At 39.7% G+C, this 17145-nt stretch overlaps 1 protein-coding gene across 4 annotated transcripts in view; it reads left to right on the top strand.

Moving 5' to 3' along the window:
• The first annotated feature begins 4229 nt into the window (after nt 1–4229).
• The window catches only part of CMC1 (C-X9-C motif containing 1), a 72039-nt gene continuing 59123 nt past the window's right edge, over nt 4230–17145 (top strand). For all 4 annotated transcript variants that reach the window (XM_036332817.1, XM_036332816.1, XM_036332819.1 and 1 more), the window contains exon 1: nt 4230–4454. In XM_036332817.1, the coding sequence (XP_036188710.1) occupies nt 4244–4454 (211 nt within the window). In that variant the 5' untranslated portion in view covers nt 4230–4243. The remainder of the gene's footprint in view (nt 4455–17145) is intronic.

Genomic DNA, 17145 nt, shown 5'->3' on the forward strand with positions numbered 1-17145 from the left:
TGATTTGGGATTCAGGGAAGGTTTCTAGTCCTTGTAAAAAAAAATAGAATGTTGTTATAGGCTGAATTGTGTCCCATAAAATTCATATGTTGAAGTTCTGAGCCTACTGCCTGAGATTGTGACTATTGGAGATAGTGTCTTTAAAGAGGTAATTAAGTTCAAATGAGGTCATGAAGGTAGGCCCCTAATCCAATATGAGTTGTCTCCTTTTTTTAAGAAAAAAGGAAATTTGGACATAGACACAGACAGAAAGAAGACCATATGAAGAGACAGGGAGAAGATGGCTATCTACATGTCAAGGAGAGAGAACCTCAGAAGAAACCAAACCTACAGACACCTTGATCTTGGACTTCTAGCCTCCATTGTGAGAAGGTAAATTTCTGTTGTTTAAGCAAACAAGTCTGTGGTACTTCATTATGGCAGACCTAGCAAACTAATATGTGTCCACTTAAGCCCATTCAAATCAGAGAGGGTGTATGGATGTATGGGCTAAATTATGTAGCTCAGAAAGCAGGGCCAATAGGGCCCTTTGGATAGTGATCTTCTAGCCAGGAATTAATTCCAAACTCTATCTACTGTAGAGATGGGAGCTTCTAATATTTTCCCAAATTTAATTCTCATTGGCTCAAAGATAAGGCAGAAAAGAGCTATAAGTGGAAAGTCTTTAATTCTGATGCTGGGCAGAGTTAGAAGCAAGCAGGGGTTGACTGATCATCTCAATATTTTAAAATAACCAACTGGATGTCAACATAGAGCAAAACTAAATGGTAGGTATGGTCAAGATAGACTTGATAAACAATTTAGATATTTGTACTTGCACATTACTTAGATATTAGACTAAGAAATCCATATAAATATATGTGTACTAATGTTTAGTCAACATACTACATACCTCTCTTTGCCTTCATTTCATATCCTCTTCAATGGATCAGCCATTATCCTTGCTTGCTTGTATTATTGCAGCTTCATCCTAACTGGTCTGTTTCAGTATTGCTCCCCAGTAATGAGGATCAAGGTAGATCATGAGGCATGAGTAGATGCACTGCCATGATATTCTCATTTGTCTGTATACATTTGTCTAGAAATGGAATCGCCTATAAATTATTCTTAACTTCTTGTTCTAGTCTCCTAAGTTCAATGATACAGTTTAGATTCTTCCTTTGCAATTACTTTTACATCCATCCTTTCTTTTTACATTTCTACATATCCCAGTTTAGGCTGTTTCCCAATCCTGCCTGAACTACTGCACTAGCTTCTTTACTGTCCTGCTTATCTCCTGGGTCTTTCCTCACCACCTATATCTATCCTGCAGAAAATCTTTAGAAAACATCACTTTGACCACAATGCCATTTTTCTATCTGTTAACCTCCAACCGCTCCTGATTGTGTATAGCGACAAATGTCAACACTCCTCAGTCTAATGTTTAAGGCTTTGGGAATCTGGCCCCCTCTAACATATTTCTATTGCATTTTCATCTATCCTAGTTTTCCAAATCTTCAAATGCATTAAAGTGTTTTCAGGCATTGCCCTCCACATGCCTCCATGCAGCCCTGTGCTTTCCACCCCCATACTACTGTTCATATGGTCCCACCTCTTACCTACCCCCTTTTCTGTGCCCTTCCTATCCTCTAAGAACAACTCAAATCCCAGATGCTTTTGATCTTGTTTTACTCTTAGTGTGACATCCTCTTCTCTGCCTACCCATCTTTCAAGGCCTACCATAATTTCTACCACATCTTGAAATCTCTCTTAACCATCCTTGCAATTAATTCTTTGTGAAAGGCTACTGTGGGGCATTTAGGTGATAGATATTGTCTGAGCCCTAGGGATCATGGTTGATAAAACATACATAGCTCCTCATTTCCAGGACAAGGTGTTCTCCTTCTTCTTCATGTGCCTATTGCAGTTAATGCCCAAAGAATTGTCTGTTAACAATGTGATATATTAGGAAATTAATTCTGTTTTGAATTGCCAATTAATTTCTATGATTTAACTTTTTAAGAAATGATTTATGTTTCCCAGTTAGATAGTAAAGACTTTGCCCCCAAATGATCTAAGTTTGAGAGAGGGGTACACCATTACATACCAGGCAATGAGGTACTACTTTTGCTAATGTTTCTTCATAGTGTGACATGGTTAGCACTCCATTTTCTGGGAAACTCATGGTTTTACAAATAATATTACTTAGGATAAGAATAAAGTGGATAGTCTCCATTTAAATCTTTTTAAAAGTGAGTTAATTTTAATAAAAAACTAGAGGCCTAGTGCACAGGTTCCTCAGCCTGGCCTGCAGCTTTCCAACATTCCCCGAAGGGTCCTGGATTGCAAGAGGGTGCAGGCCAGGCTGAGGGACCCCACCGGTGCACGATTGGGGCTGAGGAGGGACTATGGGAGGTTGGCCAGTGGGGGAGGGACTATGGGAGGTTGGCCAGTGGGGGAGGGACCACAGGAGGGTTCCAGGGCTCCAGGGCAGGTCTGTCCCATCTTGTCCAGTCCCGATCAGCCAGACCCCAGCAGCAAGCTAACCTTCTGGTTGGAGCGTCTGCCCCCTGGTGATCAGTTCACGTCATAGTGACTGGTCGAAGGGTTGAACTAATGGTCGGACACTTAGGCCTTGAAAGATGGGTAGGCAGATGGGTAGGCTTTTATCATATAGGATATTAATAATGGTTATAACAAAATTATGGCAAATCCTATAGAAGTAGTCCTTCAATTACTAAAACAGTGTTATATGATATCACATTTATTTCTCACAACCTTGCAAATTAGAAACTAAAGTCCAGAGAAACATTGGAACTTACTTAAGTCAGAAAGCTAATGGGTCGTGATGCAGGTTCAGGTGTTGGTACCTAGGTCTCTGACAAAAGCTCTCCAAGTTTCTCCTTTACCACGATGGTCTTTTGCATATAGGAAGATTTCATGTAATTACTTAACTGTGTTTCTGACTTGTGCTTTTACACCCCACATCATCTCCTCAAAAGTTTTACTTTCTAAATTAAGTCCTTCACCTCCAGAAATATAAAAGGGGAATCAGAATGAAAGTGGTGTGTTTCTAAGCACATTTATAACACATACAAGGAAAAGGAGCCGATTTCCTGCCTGGCCGAGTAAAACATTAATTCTTCACCTTGGCACCTGAACCTACAGCTGTGATAAGGACCGTTATGCCCAAATAGGCCCTTAAACGGAAGACCTGCTGAGCAGAGACCCACTTTCCCAGCCCTGCTCCAAGGCCATCAGCTTTTCTGCCAACTGACCAGGCGGAAGCAGCAGCAGGGGAGGAGGGCCTGCAGGTAGGAGAGGAGGGGATCATTTTGAAAGCCCCAAATCCCTCACAGGGAAGAAGCAGCTGCTCCTTCTTTCTCTAACATCTGTCCCCTGTCCCTGGCTGCACAGCACCCTTTTGGAGGCTCCAGCCAGCTAAATGTGGGGATGACAAGTAAGCACTTCTGAAGGCCGGTTGGTGCGTGGAAATTAGCATAATTGTCACCAGGAAATTTCTTCTGTTGGGAAGAGGGCAGTTGGGGTTCTTAAGGAGGATGGTTACCACCTTACTTCATTTTCCTCACAAAACATACAGCTTTAATGATCAAGAGTCGGGATTTGTACGGCCTGAGGATATTATTTCATTAAAGAGAGGTACCCCTAGCGCCCAATTTAAAATTTTAACCTCCAGGGGAGCCACAGGCTACTGATTTGGGAAAGAAAGAATGATACTGCACACGTTGTACTACCTTTATGGTATACTAAACTGTGCCTATCTCGCACGTGTGGCTTTTATCACAATTAACAGCGTGTTGCTTGCATCTCACTCGCCTGTCAACACGGTGCTCCTCGAGAATGGGTACCTTATTATTATTCAATTATTTTCCCCTCGTGTTCAAAACGCTGGTTGTATAACCTGACAAGCATGAAATAGACATTTATAAATGAATGAACGTTAACCAAGAAAATATAAAGGGAGAGGATAATTTATTTGGTTCTCCCAAAGCGGCTGGGGAGACTGGGGCCTGACCGTGTCCCTAAGGAAGGCGCAGTCCCAAAGGTCCACAGCTTCTGCTCCCGTCACCGCAGACCCAAGTCCGCCCGCGTGCTCCAGCTCCGCCCAAAGCCCGGAGGCGCGGGTCTGCGACGGCTCCGCCCCCGAGGCGCGCGCGGCCACGCCCCCTTCCCGGTCGCTCCCACCGCGACCTGCGTTCCACTCTGTCCAAGTTAGGGGCGGGGCCAGGCGGGCGCAGGCGCAATGGGAGGCGGAAGTAGGGACTCGAGAAGAGGGAAAGGAACCTGCAGCGCTCCGCGAAGGGCAACGCGCACAACCTCCGTTCCTCCTCCTTCGGGAAGCTGGGGCGGCGGCACGTGCGGCCTGGCCCAGGCTCCTCCCCTCCCCGCCCCCTGCCCGGGCGTGGCCTCGCGGCTGCGTTCCTCCGTCGCCGAGATGGCGCTCGACCCGGCAGGTACGCGGGCGGGAAGCGGGGGTTGTTGCTGAAGCGTCGGCCTGGGTCTGTAACCGCAGGCCGGCGGGCTGGGGCCGCCCAGGAAAGCTGCTGCTCTGAGGTTGCCCCGCTTCCGCCGACGTCCCCGCCCGCCCAGCCGGCTGCTTGGAGTCTCTGGTCGGTCAGCCCTCGTTCCTTCCCTTCGGCTCCAGGTCGTCTTCCCGCTCCTCGTGGTTAGGGTTAGGTGAAGGCAATGGGTTCTGGTCTAGGCTCTAGTACACTTGTGGCTTACGACGTTTCCTCCTCAACGCGACTGGGTTGTTCTTCCTCATTCTCTTTTTTCGCCCCTTTGAGACACAGTCTCCTTTCAATATCTGTAGCCTGACTTCATCAATACAAAGGATCTATCCCTGTGGGAAGAGGCGGTTTCTTTGGAAAGAATTACCAAAGTCATCATCAATGTTATCATAACGTAAATGCTTCCACCCTACTCCCACTTGCAACAGTAATTTCCGTTTCCCTGAATTCCCGCCCTTACAGAAGCTGACCTGTGGTATCTTTTAGGCTCTTTATGTAAGAATATAGTAAAGGCAACGTGATTTTTGGAGGAAATAGTGGTTGGTATAATTCATTACCTTCATTTTAATGGCATGAAAACACAAGGCATTGGGAGGAGCAATGGATTCAAACCTTTGGAGATTCAGAAATGAAAAAAAGTCACTTTGATCGACCTCAAGGAGAAAGAAAAATATGTGTTGCGGACAATAGATTTATTGACCACTTTATTACCAAACTGTGTGTTCTCAATTATCCAACAATAGCGTGGTATGGTAGATACTATGATCTCTGTTTTACAGATTTGGAAACAGGCTGAGAGGATAAAAGAATTTGAAGCATAGAAGAACACATACTGATCATACCAATATTGGGCCAGGGGATTGGGTCAGACTTTATGAAGCAGCTAACAATTGATCTGGGCTTTGAAGATAGAATTTCTAGTGGTTGGGGTTGGTGAAGATGTGGCAGAATAAGCAGATGTGAGTCAGGAAAGTGCTCCGTGTGATGTTTGGTTGCAGGGTGAACACTTCGATTTGGCTGGTGGGGGTAGGAGGAGTGTCAGTGAGGAATGAGTATGGAAGGTTCAGATTGGAAAGCAGATGGAGGCCTATGCAGTTCTAGTATTTCTGAGCTGGAAGTGACATTCATAGTAATCTCGCACAGATGAGAGAGACTCGGAGGTTAAAAGCGTTCGTATTCCTTTATTTTTGAATTTAGACAGGCAGGGAAATTTAGAAAAAAAAATCTTCATACCTGCTGTCTCTATGTTCTTAACTGTCCAGAACAATGGTTCTCAACCTTCTGGCCCTTTAAATACAGTTCCTCATGTTGTGACCCAACCATAAGATTATTTTCGTTGCTACTTCATAACTGTAATGTTGCTACTGTTATGAATCGTAATGTAAATATCTGATATGCAGGATGGTCTTAGGCGACCCCTGTGAAAGGGTCGTTCGACCGCCAAAGGGGTCGCGACCCACAGGTTGAGAACCGCTGGTCCAGTGACTCTTAGCCAACTCCAATCTTGTGCCTTGTTCAAGGCCACGCAGCTAATTGCTGGTAGAGCCAAGTCTAGATAGAACTCAATTTTCTTTCCAGCCCAGTGTTGTAGATGGAGACCCTCCCCCATTTGAGTATTTATTGATTAAACAACTACTTGTTGAGTGCTCAATATATGTCATGTGTTGTCTAGGCCCTAGAAAACTGGTATATAGAAAAAACAAGGTCCCTGCTTCAAATAGAGCTTGTATTCTGGTGGTAGAAGAAATAAGACAACCACCACTTCCCCACCTTAGACACACACTTGTACGGACTGTGATAAACATTATGAAGAAGATAAGCAGTGTCCTGTGGTGGATGGTGAAGAGAGGACTATTTTAGATAGTGGTCAATAAAGAACTCTATGAGGAAGTGTCAGTTGCCTTTACTACCCTGGCTGCGGGGACACGCATTGAAGAGGGGTGCTGAGTAGAGAGAGGCAGGGAGACCAACTAAGAGATGTTAGAAATTGACAGGACCTGCTGTTGCTCTGAATAAGGGTCGTGAGGGAAAGGAAGGTATTAAGGGTAATTTCTCAGGCTTTTTACTTTAACAACTGGGTGGATGGTAATGGTCAATTAATGACATGATCCTGGAAACTTAGACCAAAGCGAGGATGGAAGCAAGATTGGCATGGAAAGTTAAGAAAGTGGAGTCAGCAAGAAGAAAGATCCTAGAAAAAAATTCTTTATCTGTTTAAGTTCCAGAATACAAATGTATTGAAGTCAGCTTTTTTAAAAAAACTTTATTTTTATTTGGTTCAGAAGTTGAAGCATAGGCTCACATTTTGGTATTTCCCTTGCTTTTTCACAGTCCACAATGGTATGTGCCCATACTGAGTAGATAGTTATGCTAAATGAGGTTTATATAACGAATTTGTTTTCCTGTTGGCTTATATTACATTTTTTGAGATCATAAGTTTGATATTCACTTATCAGGAGCTTTTAAGTAACTGTAGGGTCCACTTTTCTCGAGAAACTCTGAACCCAATAATGAAATAAATGCAGGTGGCATATTTCTTTTTATACATAGTTTTATTTAACCTGTTTTCCTTTATGTTAGCATAGAGGTAAAAATAGCACTCTTTGTAAGTTTATCATCTATAATTGTGTTCATTATTTTCTCTTATATCTGATTGCAGAGAGGAAAAGCTGGAGAGAGTCCAAAGCACTCAGGAAAAGTGGCTGTAGAAAGACTATACATTTGAGAAAAATACTAGTGCCTGGGTTTTCCCAGATACTCAGATTTTAATTTGCCCAAGCCTCTGGCATTTAAAAATATTCCATAGACAATATAATATGCAGAGTAGAGGAGAACCATTGTTTTGAACTCTCCCCATTTTATTGACTAGTCTTTTGGCTTTTTTTTTTTTTTAATCAGTCTAATCTTCTGATTCCCAGGAGAAATTCTCTGCATTTTTAGCCATAAATTGGACCTGTAATTGCATAGTAATAATTGAGAAATATACAGTATAACTTATTCTGTACTAGGACTTAAACATAGTAAATCTTATTCCAAGTTATAGCTTCTTTACCAAATTATAACCCTTTTTACAAATACTGCATATTTTTAAAAATCTAGTCAAATGTAGGTGATTGAAAATTTAAAAGGTGGTTTATTGTGAATGTATAACTCATGATAATCTCTAGAAACAATATTAAAAGTGGTGCCTGTTAAAGTAGAATTTTCAAAAAGATAAAGTTATTACTCATGCAAATACAAAATGAATACGTGTTGAAGATTTTCTTCAACTTGTTAATTAGTGAGGGAACCAATAAAATGTAAAAAACAGTTCAAAAAGTATTTGAGAAGTTAGATACATAGACAGTTTCATAGATTGCTGGCTTAGATGAAAACTGGTTTATTTAAAACAGGATCATAAACTATAATCCTTTGGGGCTTTCTCTTCCACTGGTCAAAAATTATTTCTATCTCTGTTTGACATCTAGAAGTTAAACTGCCCCTTAACAAGTTGTAAAAAAGCTCAGTAATGGAAAGTCAAGCCCAGTGCTAGTCCTGAAAGACCATCCTGTTAGGCCTTTGCTATTTTCAGATTCCTGATAAATATTCTAACATGATTATATACCCAGATGACAACTCACAGGAATCCGCCTGGTAATTTTGATTTCTGACTTTCTTTAATGACTAGAAGAGACTTATTCTTCCCTTTTCCTATCACCTCTCCTTTAGGGTAAGAAGTTCTCCTTCACCCTTCCGTTAATGTGGATTTATTTTCTACTTTTGCACAGTAGGGCAGTGGCAGCATGAGAAGTTTCCTTAAATCAATGTGTGTGTGTGTGTGTGTGTGTGTGTGTGTGTGTGTCCGTGTCCCTGTGTCCTCATCTGTGTGTCCGTCCCTGTTCTTCCATTGGTGTTTTAGCCCAGAAATCTAATCAGGGGAGGAGGATGGGACAGTGATAGCGCTCAGGGGGTAGACATGGGATCAGAGATTTTTATGACATTGTATTAGTAGATGTTTAACATATATGTATCTTGAGCAGATGTCATTCTGGAGGATTTTGGAGTCTGGATTGCAGGAGTTCTTTCAGTGGTTCCAATGGGGATGTGGGTAGATTAGCATTAGGGGTACAGCACTTATATTTACTGGAAATTTAAATTTTTTGAGTTAGACATTTAAACAGATTTGAAGATATTTTTTTTGAGCATTATGTGATTAATATGTTACATCATTGATTAGAAAAATTTTGATTTTATTATTGCTGCTATCCACAGGATTTTCTTAGACATACATTGTATTCATAAAACTAAAAATCTGGTTAACTTCTACATTTTGTAAATTTCTAAACTCAAAGTATGTTTGTACTAGAAAATACATTGTTTTTCTCACTAGATTAATTTAACAACCTCTAAGCAGCGTTCTCAACGTGTGGGTCACAACCCCTGAAAATACATCCTGCATATGAGATATTTACATTACGATTCATAACAGTAGCAAAATTACAGTTATGAAGTAGCAACGAAAATAATTTTATGGTTGGGGGTCACCACAACATGAGGCACTGTATTAAAGGGTTGTGGCATTAGGAAGGTTGAGAACCGCTGCATGGGTTGTTCACTGAAAGTTGAAAACCATTAGCTTACGCAAAAAGCACAAGAAAGAGTTGATATCAAAGAGAAGTGTGCTGTGGCATTGGAGGGGTTGTCAATTATGATATCTCCTGTAAACCATTTGAAGGAGTTTGAATTTTATTCTAAGAACAGTGGGAAGACATTGCAAGTTTTTAGGTAAGGGGTGACATGTAGAACTTTCTTCTTTTTGTGTTGATTGACTTTTGATTAGATAGAGGTTATGCATTCTCAGCAAATACTGCCTAAGTGGTGTGTTTTTCTCAGGTATCATATCTGGAGACACATGGTGTGTCTCTGTCTCTCAAAGGTGGTATGAATTTTGATCATGTAATCAAGGTCTCGTCCCCCTTTTTTTGCTATGTTTTTCCTCTCTTGCAATTAATAAGTAATCTGTGGGGATATTGTTTAAGACCATGCAAATGTTTGTTCCTCATCAATGATTCAGCATCCATCGATGATTTTTGCCTTATTTAGTCTTTTCCATGATGATTGCAATATAACATTTTCTATCTCCAGTGTTTTCTCCATGTTTATTAGATAGTTGGTGACATTTTGCTGTTAGCAAGAGCTCTCTTTAGTTTTTGTTTATTTATAGATTTATTTTTGGTATGGATTTATGAATTCCTATGTTCTCAATAGTTTATAATTTGTTACTGTATGTAATTATTTTGGTGCTCACATTTTCCCAGTGAGAGTTCCTTCAAACTAGCTTCTGGGTCCTTGTGATATGCTCCCATTATTATTACTATTATTATTTGAGCATTTTTGAGCATCTTTTTTTTCCCCATACAAAATGTCGCTGACTCAGCTTGCACCTACCCTGGCTTGGCCTATCCAGGGCTAGTCATTTCCCTGACAAGCCCTGGTTCATTTTATTTGGGCACTAGAGGCCCAGTGCACAAATTCGTGCACATTGAAAGGAAATTAATTACAAGAAATATTTTCGAGGCTGGGGAGGGACCACAGGAGGGCTCCAGTGCATGTCTAGCCCTTCTCACCCAGTCCCCTTGGGACCATGGGAGGTTGGCCAGCCAGGGAGGGACCGTGGGAGAGCTCCAAGGTGTGTCCGGCCTGTCTCACCCAGTCCTGATTGGCCTACCAGTCAGAGCGTCTGCCCCCTGGTGGTCAGTGTGTGTAATAGTGATCGGTCGGACACTTAGCATATTAGGCTTTTATTTATGTAGATATTAGAGAACAAGATCAGGGTGCCAGGTCTGGGAACCACTTGGATACCACATGCAGGTGATTTATTAGTGGAGTGCTCTGAGGAAAAATCATGTAAGTGAGTGAGGGGAACAGGAGAGGGAAGGAGGGAGGAAGCTGAGCAAGATGTGATTTTAGGGGAAGCCAGCCTGTCTCAGCCTAAACTGCTTTGGTGCACAACAAAGGCCCAGGTTTGTCCTGCTTTGGAGGCAAGGGAGCAGGGTTTTGTGCCATCTGTCAGTCCTTGTCTACGGCAGGAAGTGGGAGAGGGGGCAGCATCAGGATAAACTACACAGTGGTACCATGTGCAAGGGCAGTCCTGAGAAGGGTACAGAATGCTTCTACACTCTCTCCTACAGGAGGAATACCAGCTCTACCCTAAAACTAATTTATCTGAATCTATTAGGAACTGTACCTTACTTTGGGTAGTGAGAGTTTGGATAGTGATAGGTCAGGTAGGAAGTGGTACTTGCACAAATACATACATTAACACAAGTGGGTGTATAGCATCCCGGTGTAAAGTATGGTGGGGTTGTGGTAAAATAGTTTGAAGATGGCCCTGACTGGTGTGGCCCAGTTGGTTGGAGCTTTGTCCTGTGCACCAAAAGGTGGCTGGTTCTATTTCTGGTTAGAACACATACCCAGGTTGCAGGTTCTATCCCAGGTCAGGGCACAGATAGGAGGCAACCAGTGGATATTTCTCGCTCATATTTATGTTCCTCTCTGTCCAAAAAAGTTTGAATATCACTAACACTGGCTTAAGGTAAACTTAACATGCCAAATTGTGCTTTGTTATTTTGCCTTAGGCAATTTGACATGCTGTTTTTGCTTTGTGAAATTTTCCTTCTCTTCTCCATCCCCAAATCTGCCTAATTCTTGTTCATTTTTCATACCTCATTTTAAAATCAGTTTCATGGGAAGCTTTTTCTGATTGTCACCACCCCCAATATTTCAAAAAAACAATAACTTGGAATTTAGAAAAGACACCAAGATATCAAATAACCTGGGCATAGAGTTTCTTTCATTCTAGATGTAGAGATTTTATTTGTTTGTTTTTCTTGAGAAATAAAATGAAAACTATAGATGGGATGTTTCTATATAAAATGATTTGAGATGAAGAAAATCATGATGGGAAAATGGGAGTTTTCTACCTGTAAATATTTTTCATATGATTTCACTTTAACTAAATCTATTAAGACTAGGTGATTAGAAAGCATGGGCCAGTTAATTACACCTACACAGTAAGAGATCCCTCTACCCTCTAACCCTAAGGAATCACTGCACTCTTATGGAAACAGCACCCGATTAAATTTGGGAGGTAGCAGGACTGACTTCTTGTTTCAGACTTTGCCATTAACCTCAGGCCCTTATTCTAAATGATGTAATCTCAGGTTTGAAGATGAGGTGTAGGAAGAGTGAGATAGATAACTGCTCAGGCTACTTCACCCCTTAAACTTTTATGATTGTAAATACTTAGCATTGGTCTCAGGATTCTTGACTCAGCACAGAAATTTCACCACAGGAAACAGTAACTTCAAGTTGATGTTTCATTTACTGAATTACTATTGCTATTTTTGTACAGGGGTGTTAGTAGCATGCATATTTGTAGAAATCTCTAGGTTTATAGACGTCAGATATCCAAGAAATATTATTACCTTATACCTGATACAAGTGGACCAAACAAAACTGTGCCCAAATAAGAATGTTGATTCCCAAATTAACCTTCATCGCCAATTATATTTTTACATTTTTAAGTAAAGAGGTTGAAGGAAAAGAAAATTTAAGAATGTGGTATTTACTACGCCTCATTGTTTTCCTCTAAAAAACTGTTACTGGGAGGTTTTTAGAGCTCAAAAGATAAGTTAACAAAACATTAACTAAGCATGATTAATTGAAACATATCATTTTAAATGATTATGCTGCAGAATAAGAAACCTTGCTTATCTTACTCATCATTTTATATACAAACCTTAGGATGTTGATTGGTACATAGTAAGTAATAAATACTTGATAACAATGAATATCTGTAATTATCAAATATTGAAACTCTTTTAAATATGTCATAGTTACCATAGGCTAGAAGTTAGAGGAAGTCATAGAGATGAATTAGACATGGCCTCTTAACTCATTAAACTTAAGTTTCATGCAGTGGTTATAAATCTAGCCTCATATTAGAATTATTTGGGGAGCATTTAAAAAATACCAGTGCCTGCGTTTTACCCCAGCATTTCTGATTTAATTTGTTTGTGGTAGGGTATAGGCATCAGAATTTTATAAAGCCCCTCTGGTGGTTAGATGCAGCCAGTATTGAGAACTCTGGTACCAGAATCTGTCTTAGTCTGCTTTGGCTGCCATAACAATATACCATAGACTGGGTACCTTAAACAACAGAAATTTCTTTTCATAGTTTGGGAGGCTGGAAAGTCCAAGATTAAGGTGCTGACCAATTTTGTTGCTGGGTCTTCCCCTTCTTGTAAGGCCTCATATCAAATTAGGGCCCTACCTATATGACCTCATTTAACATTAACCTCCTAAAAACCCTATGTCCCAATACAGTCATAGTGAAGTTTAGGACTTCAACACAGTTCAGTCCATAGCATTCAGGAGAAGATTTTGCAGATAGTGTGATGTATGATACATTGTCAATCCAGATGTGACTAGAACCAATAGTTTTGGTGACCACACAATCTCAGGTTTAGAAGAGGGAGAAGTCACTTTCAGGTGCTGGGATGAGGGAGAACTTTGGGAGGGAAAAGTAAGTATTGGCTTTGATTTTAAATAAGTAAACTTTGATAAGAAAATAAGAGGTAGAAGATAGAAAATAAAGACAGATGATAGAGCTGGAGTTTAACTTCAGCAGTTATTTGCTAGCTCATGTTCAAGATTGCTTTGAGCTTTATGAACCGCAGCCTCTTCATAATACCTGCTCGTGCATGTGATGATGTTTGTAAAACAGTTCCTTCTACATCCCCCTCCTTCCTTTATTCTGCAAATATTTATTGTGCTTCTGCTGTGTACTATGTAAATGTAAGCTGATTTTTTTAGGTGAGGAGGATAACATAACCACTGGGATGGCAGAATGAAGATTTAAATTGTAGAAATGTTAAATTGGAATAGCAATGTTGGCGGGACATGGAAATTACCAATATATGCTCGAAAATGTGGGTAGGCTAGATTTGGAGCTAGAGACAAGCACTGAGAACTCAGCATAATAAACACAAACTTTAAAGGTAGAACCTTGTGGGATTGCCACAAAAGGAAGAGGAGCAGATCTTTATCTTGGAAGTGTTTATTTACACTTTTTCTGGTATTACTGCCATTGTTCAGAATATTTTTGAAACTCCTTTAAAATTTGTTTTAGCAACTATAGTACATTCACCTTAATGTCCTCCTCTTGTCCAATTTTTGTTCAGAAGGTGAACTTGAATTTGAGCCAAGGTTAGCCAAAATCAGTCTGGGGAAGGTGGTAGAGGCTCATCCTGGGAAATGCTACTCCCCTATAAAGTTATATTATGGAACTGGTTTTCATTTTAACTCAGACTGGCTCTGAAGGCCATGCCAAGAAAGATATTGTGAGTGACTTGAACAAAGGTTGAGTCTTTGAAGTAAGTGAATAACTTAATAGAAAAATAATTTCACCATTCTGTTATCAAAGTAGTACAGAATTTAGTGAAATATTGTAAGATGAAGAAGAAGAACCAGTAGAGATAGGATAGCCAGAGGCATTGAGGAACATTCATAGTTTTGAGACTAGTCTACCATGTACTAGAACTAGATGTACATTAGAGAAAAAATAACCAGGCTATTATTGCTGAGAAGGCATAGGCATGCTATCCTTTGCTGCTTTCTCAGATATTTACTTGTCTCCCATACCACTGCTGATTTTCTGTTAGATATCAATGGGAAACTCTGCTTGTAGGAAAAGATAGTTTTGAAGTTTTATCAAATAAATAAATGTGAAACCCTTTTTTTGAAGAAATTACAGCCTCAATGGAGATTGCAGCATGTTTCTAAAATTGGCATGACTTTTGCATAAGTTGATTTCCTGCTTTGGTATAATTTTAGATTTGTTGTCTCTTTCTGGCCTCATCTTGGTTAAAGTAATGTGGGTGGAAGAGGAAGTTTTCATACCTAGCAATCTGCAAAATCTGAGGTCCAAGAAATAGATGCTTTTGGGAAATGGGCAGATCTAGTGTCAACTATGTGTTTATTAACAGTGAAAGCTGGTAGGACAAAGAAGTTCAAATGAAGTTTATGATTGTGGGACACATGTGGTATCTGAGCCAAAGGCTGAGCAGAAATAAGCACATCTACTTCATTGATCTGCTTTTCATATTTTGTAAGAGTTTGAACTTATAAAAAAATTAGATTCTTACTCATTAATTCTTTGAAGATGTTTTTCAGCCGACAAATCATTCCTCTTGCTTTTTTTTTAAAAAAAGGATGATTTTCTTCCTGGTATGAATCAGAGAATCAGATTTCCATTTAACTTGATTTTCTGATTAAAAAAAATTGTGAAGTATGCAGTTGTGAATTTTGCTTGTTCAAAATTATGCTTCTGAAACAAACAGTTCTATCATCTAAGGCAGTGGTTCTCAACCTTGGCTGCACATTAGAATCACCTGGGGATCTTTTTAAAATCCTGATTTCTGGGCCTCATCCTCCGGAAATTCTGTTTCTTTGTTACTAATGTTGTGGCCCCACCCCATAACAAAGAAACAGAATTTCTGGAGGATGAGGCCCAGAAATCAGGATTTTAAAAAGATCCCCAGGTGATTCTAATGTGCAGCCAAGGTTGAGAACCACTGATCTAAGGGTTTCCATGCTTCAGCATAACAGGAAGCTCTCATAACCTTGTTTGCTAAAATCCCTTAAACTGGCCACCATCTCAGGTGTGTAATAGTGCTGTTGAAGAAGACCTGGGACCTGTCTTCCATGATCTTGACATTGCCATTTTATCAGAGGCTTGGGTTATTTCACCTCTTTGAGCATCCACTTCATCTGCAAAATGGAATCAAAATACTTATCTGAAAGGGCTGTTATGAAGACTATGGGCCATTCATTGCCCTCATCTTGAGATTTCATAGACAGGGAGGCTGGAATATTGGGGATAGGGGTGTAATCTCTCTTACTACTGATTTTGTGTGTGTTTGTGTGTGTGTGTGAATTCAAGTAGCATTTAAAGGAAAGAAAGTAAATGGAACACTTAACACTGTCTTAATTTTCCCTAAGGATCTCTGCCCACCCCACCCCCTTCCTCATTTTATTACTGTCATAATAGCAAGAAGGTATGAAGGTGCTGACAAGAACATGAAAATCTGCTCAGAAGCATACATATCTTTGTCCTTTTAAGGAGAATTGGAATCTAGCTTCCTAGTGAGAAGGTAGTGATTGAGAGTTCTGGCCTTGTACTATACATGATACCATCTGCCTGGGGCTCTTCAATTTGAGACTGTTGGTATGAAATAAAAAAGAGGACTGAAAGATCAAAACGTGCTACTGAGAAGACTTGTAAATTTACTACACTTTTTTTTCTTTCGAGTAAACAGTAGCATAGAAATGTCTTCAGGAGCAAGTAAATGGAACTAGGAAGTTAAAATTTTAAAAAGTGGCAATATCTAAATAATCAAATTAGCTAAATGAAAACATTTTTTTTTTATTGAAAAGGCACACCTTGCCTTTCAGGTATTAATTCTTCCCTGTAAAAGATTCTGTAATAGTCTGATTTGCCTCACTGATATCTTTGTGGATTCATAAGCAAGTACTGTTGTCAGTAGCCTTGTAATCTAGTGCTGCCATATTTTCAGGGACACGTGAGCCCCAAAGCAAAATCTGAGCTAACAAGTTCAGCCAGTGGAAAAGGTGAAAATTGACTTTCAGGTGATGATAGAATGTTGAGAAGTTAGAGCTTTGGAAATTTTTCCTGGTGGCATTATTCTGATTCTTTATCTCAGTATAAATTCATGTGACTATATAGTAGCAAACTCAGTATTTGATTTTTCTTTTTTGCAGGCTCTTGTACAAATGGATAACATATATGTATCACATTGACATTGAGGGAATCACTGTAATTTTATGAGTAAAAGTGCTATATCTATAATATTTGTAGGATGGAAGATAGTTCTGAAATATGTATAAAATCATAATTAATGGTTGATATGCTACCAAATTCTTTAGCAGCATTTACTTATATATTTTAAAGTGTGTTATTTCCGATTTAATGCCCAAATTAAGATATCCTTCGAAGTGTACCTTTCTCAACTAGCATAGATAACCAATGTTCTAATTTTTATCACCATAGATTAATTCTGCAGGTTCTTGTATCCTGTAGTAATGTAGTCTTGTGTCTGGCTTCTTTTTCCTCAACAAAATTTTAAAGATTCACTCTTGTTGAGTGTATCAGTACTTAATTTTTTGGTATTGCTAAGTAGTATTCAATTGGGCATTTAGGTTGTTTCTAATTTTTAAACAGACTTGTACAGATTGTTTTCTGGCCATATATTTTCATTTATCTTCGGTAAATGAATACTTAGCAGTGGAAAATAGGTTGGGTGTATATTTAACTTCATAACTTAACGAACAGTTTTCCAAAGAAGTTTATCAATTCACACTCCCACCAGCAATAGTTTACGAAAGTTCCAGTTTCTCCACATTTTCCCTAACATTTGGTTCTCAGTGTTTTTAATTTTAGTCATTCTGGTGGGTGTAAATGATATCATGGGTTTCATTTGCATTTTCTTAATGACTAATGATTTTAAACATCTTTTCATGTACATATGTACAAGTTGTATATCTTCTTTTTGAAGTGTCCATTAAAGCCTTT

The sequence above is a fragment of the Myotis myotis genome, unplaced genomic scaffold, assembly GCF_014108235.1.
Source record: "Myotis myotis isolate mMyoMyo1 unplaced genomic scaffold, mMyoMyo1.p scaffold_m19_p_13, whole genome shotgun sequence".
Classification (NCBI taxonomy): domain Eukaryota; kingdom Metazoa; phylum Chordata; class Mammalia; order Chiroptera; family Vespertilionidae; genus Myotis; species Myotis myotis.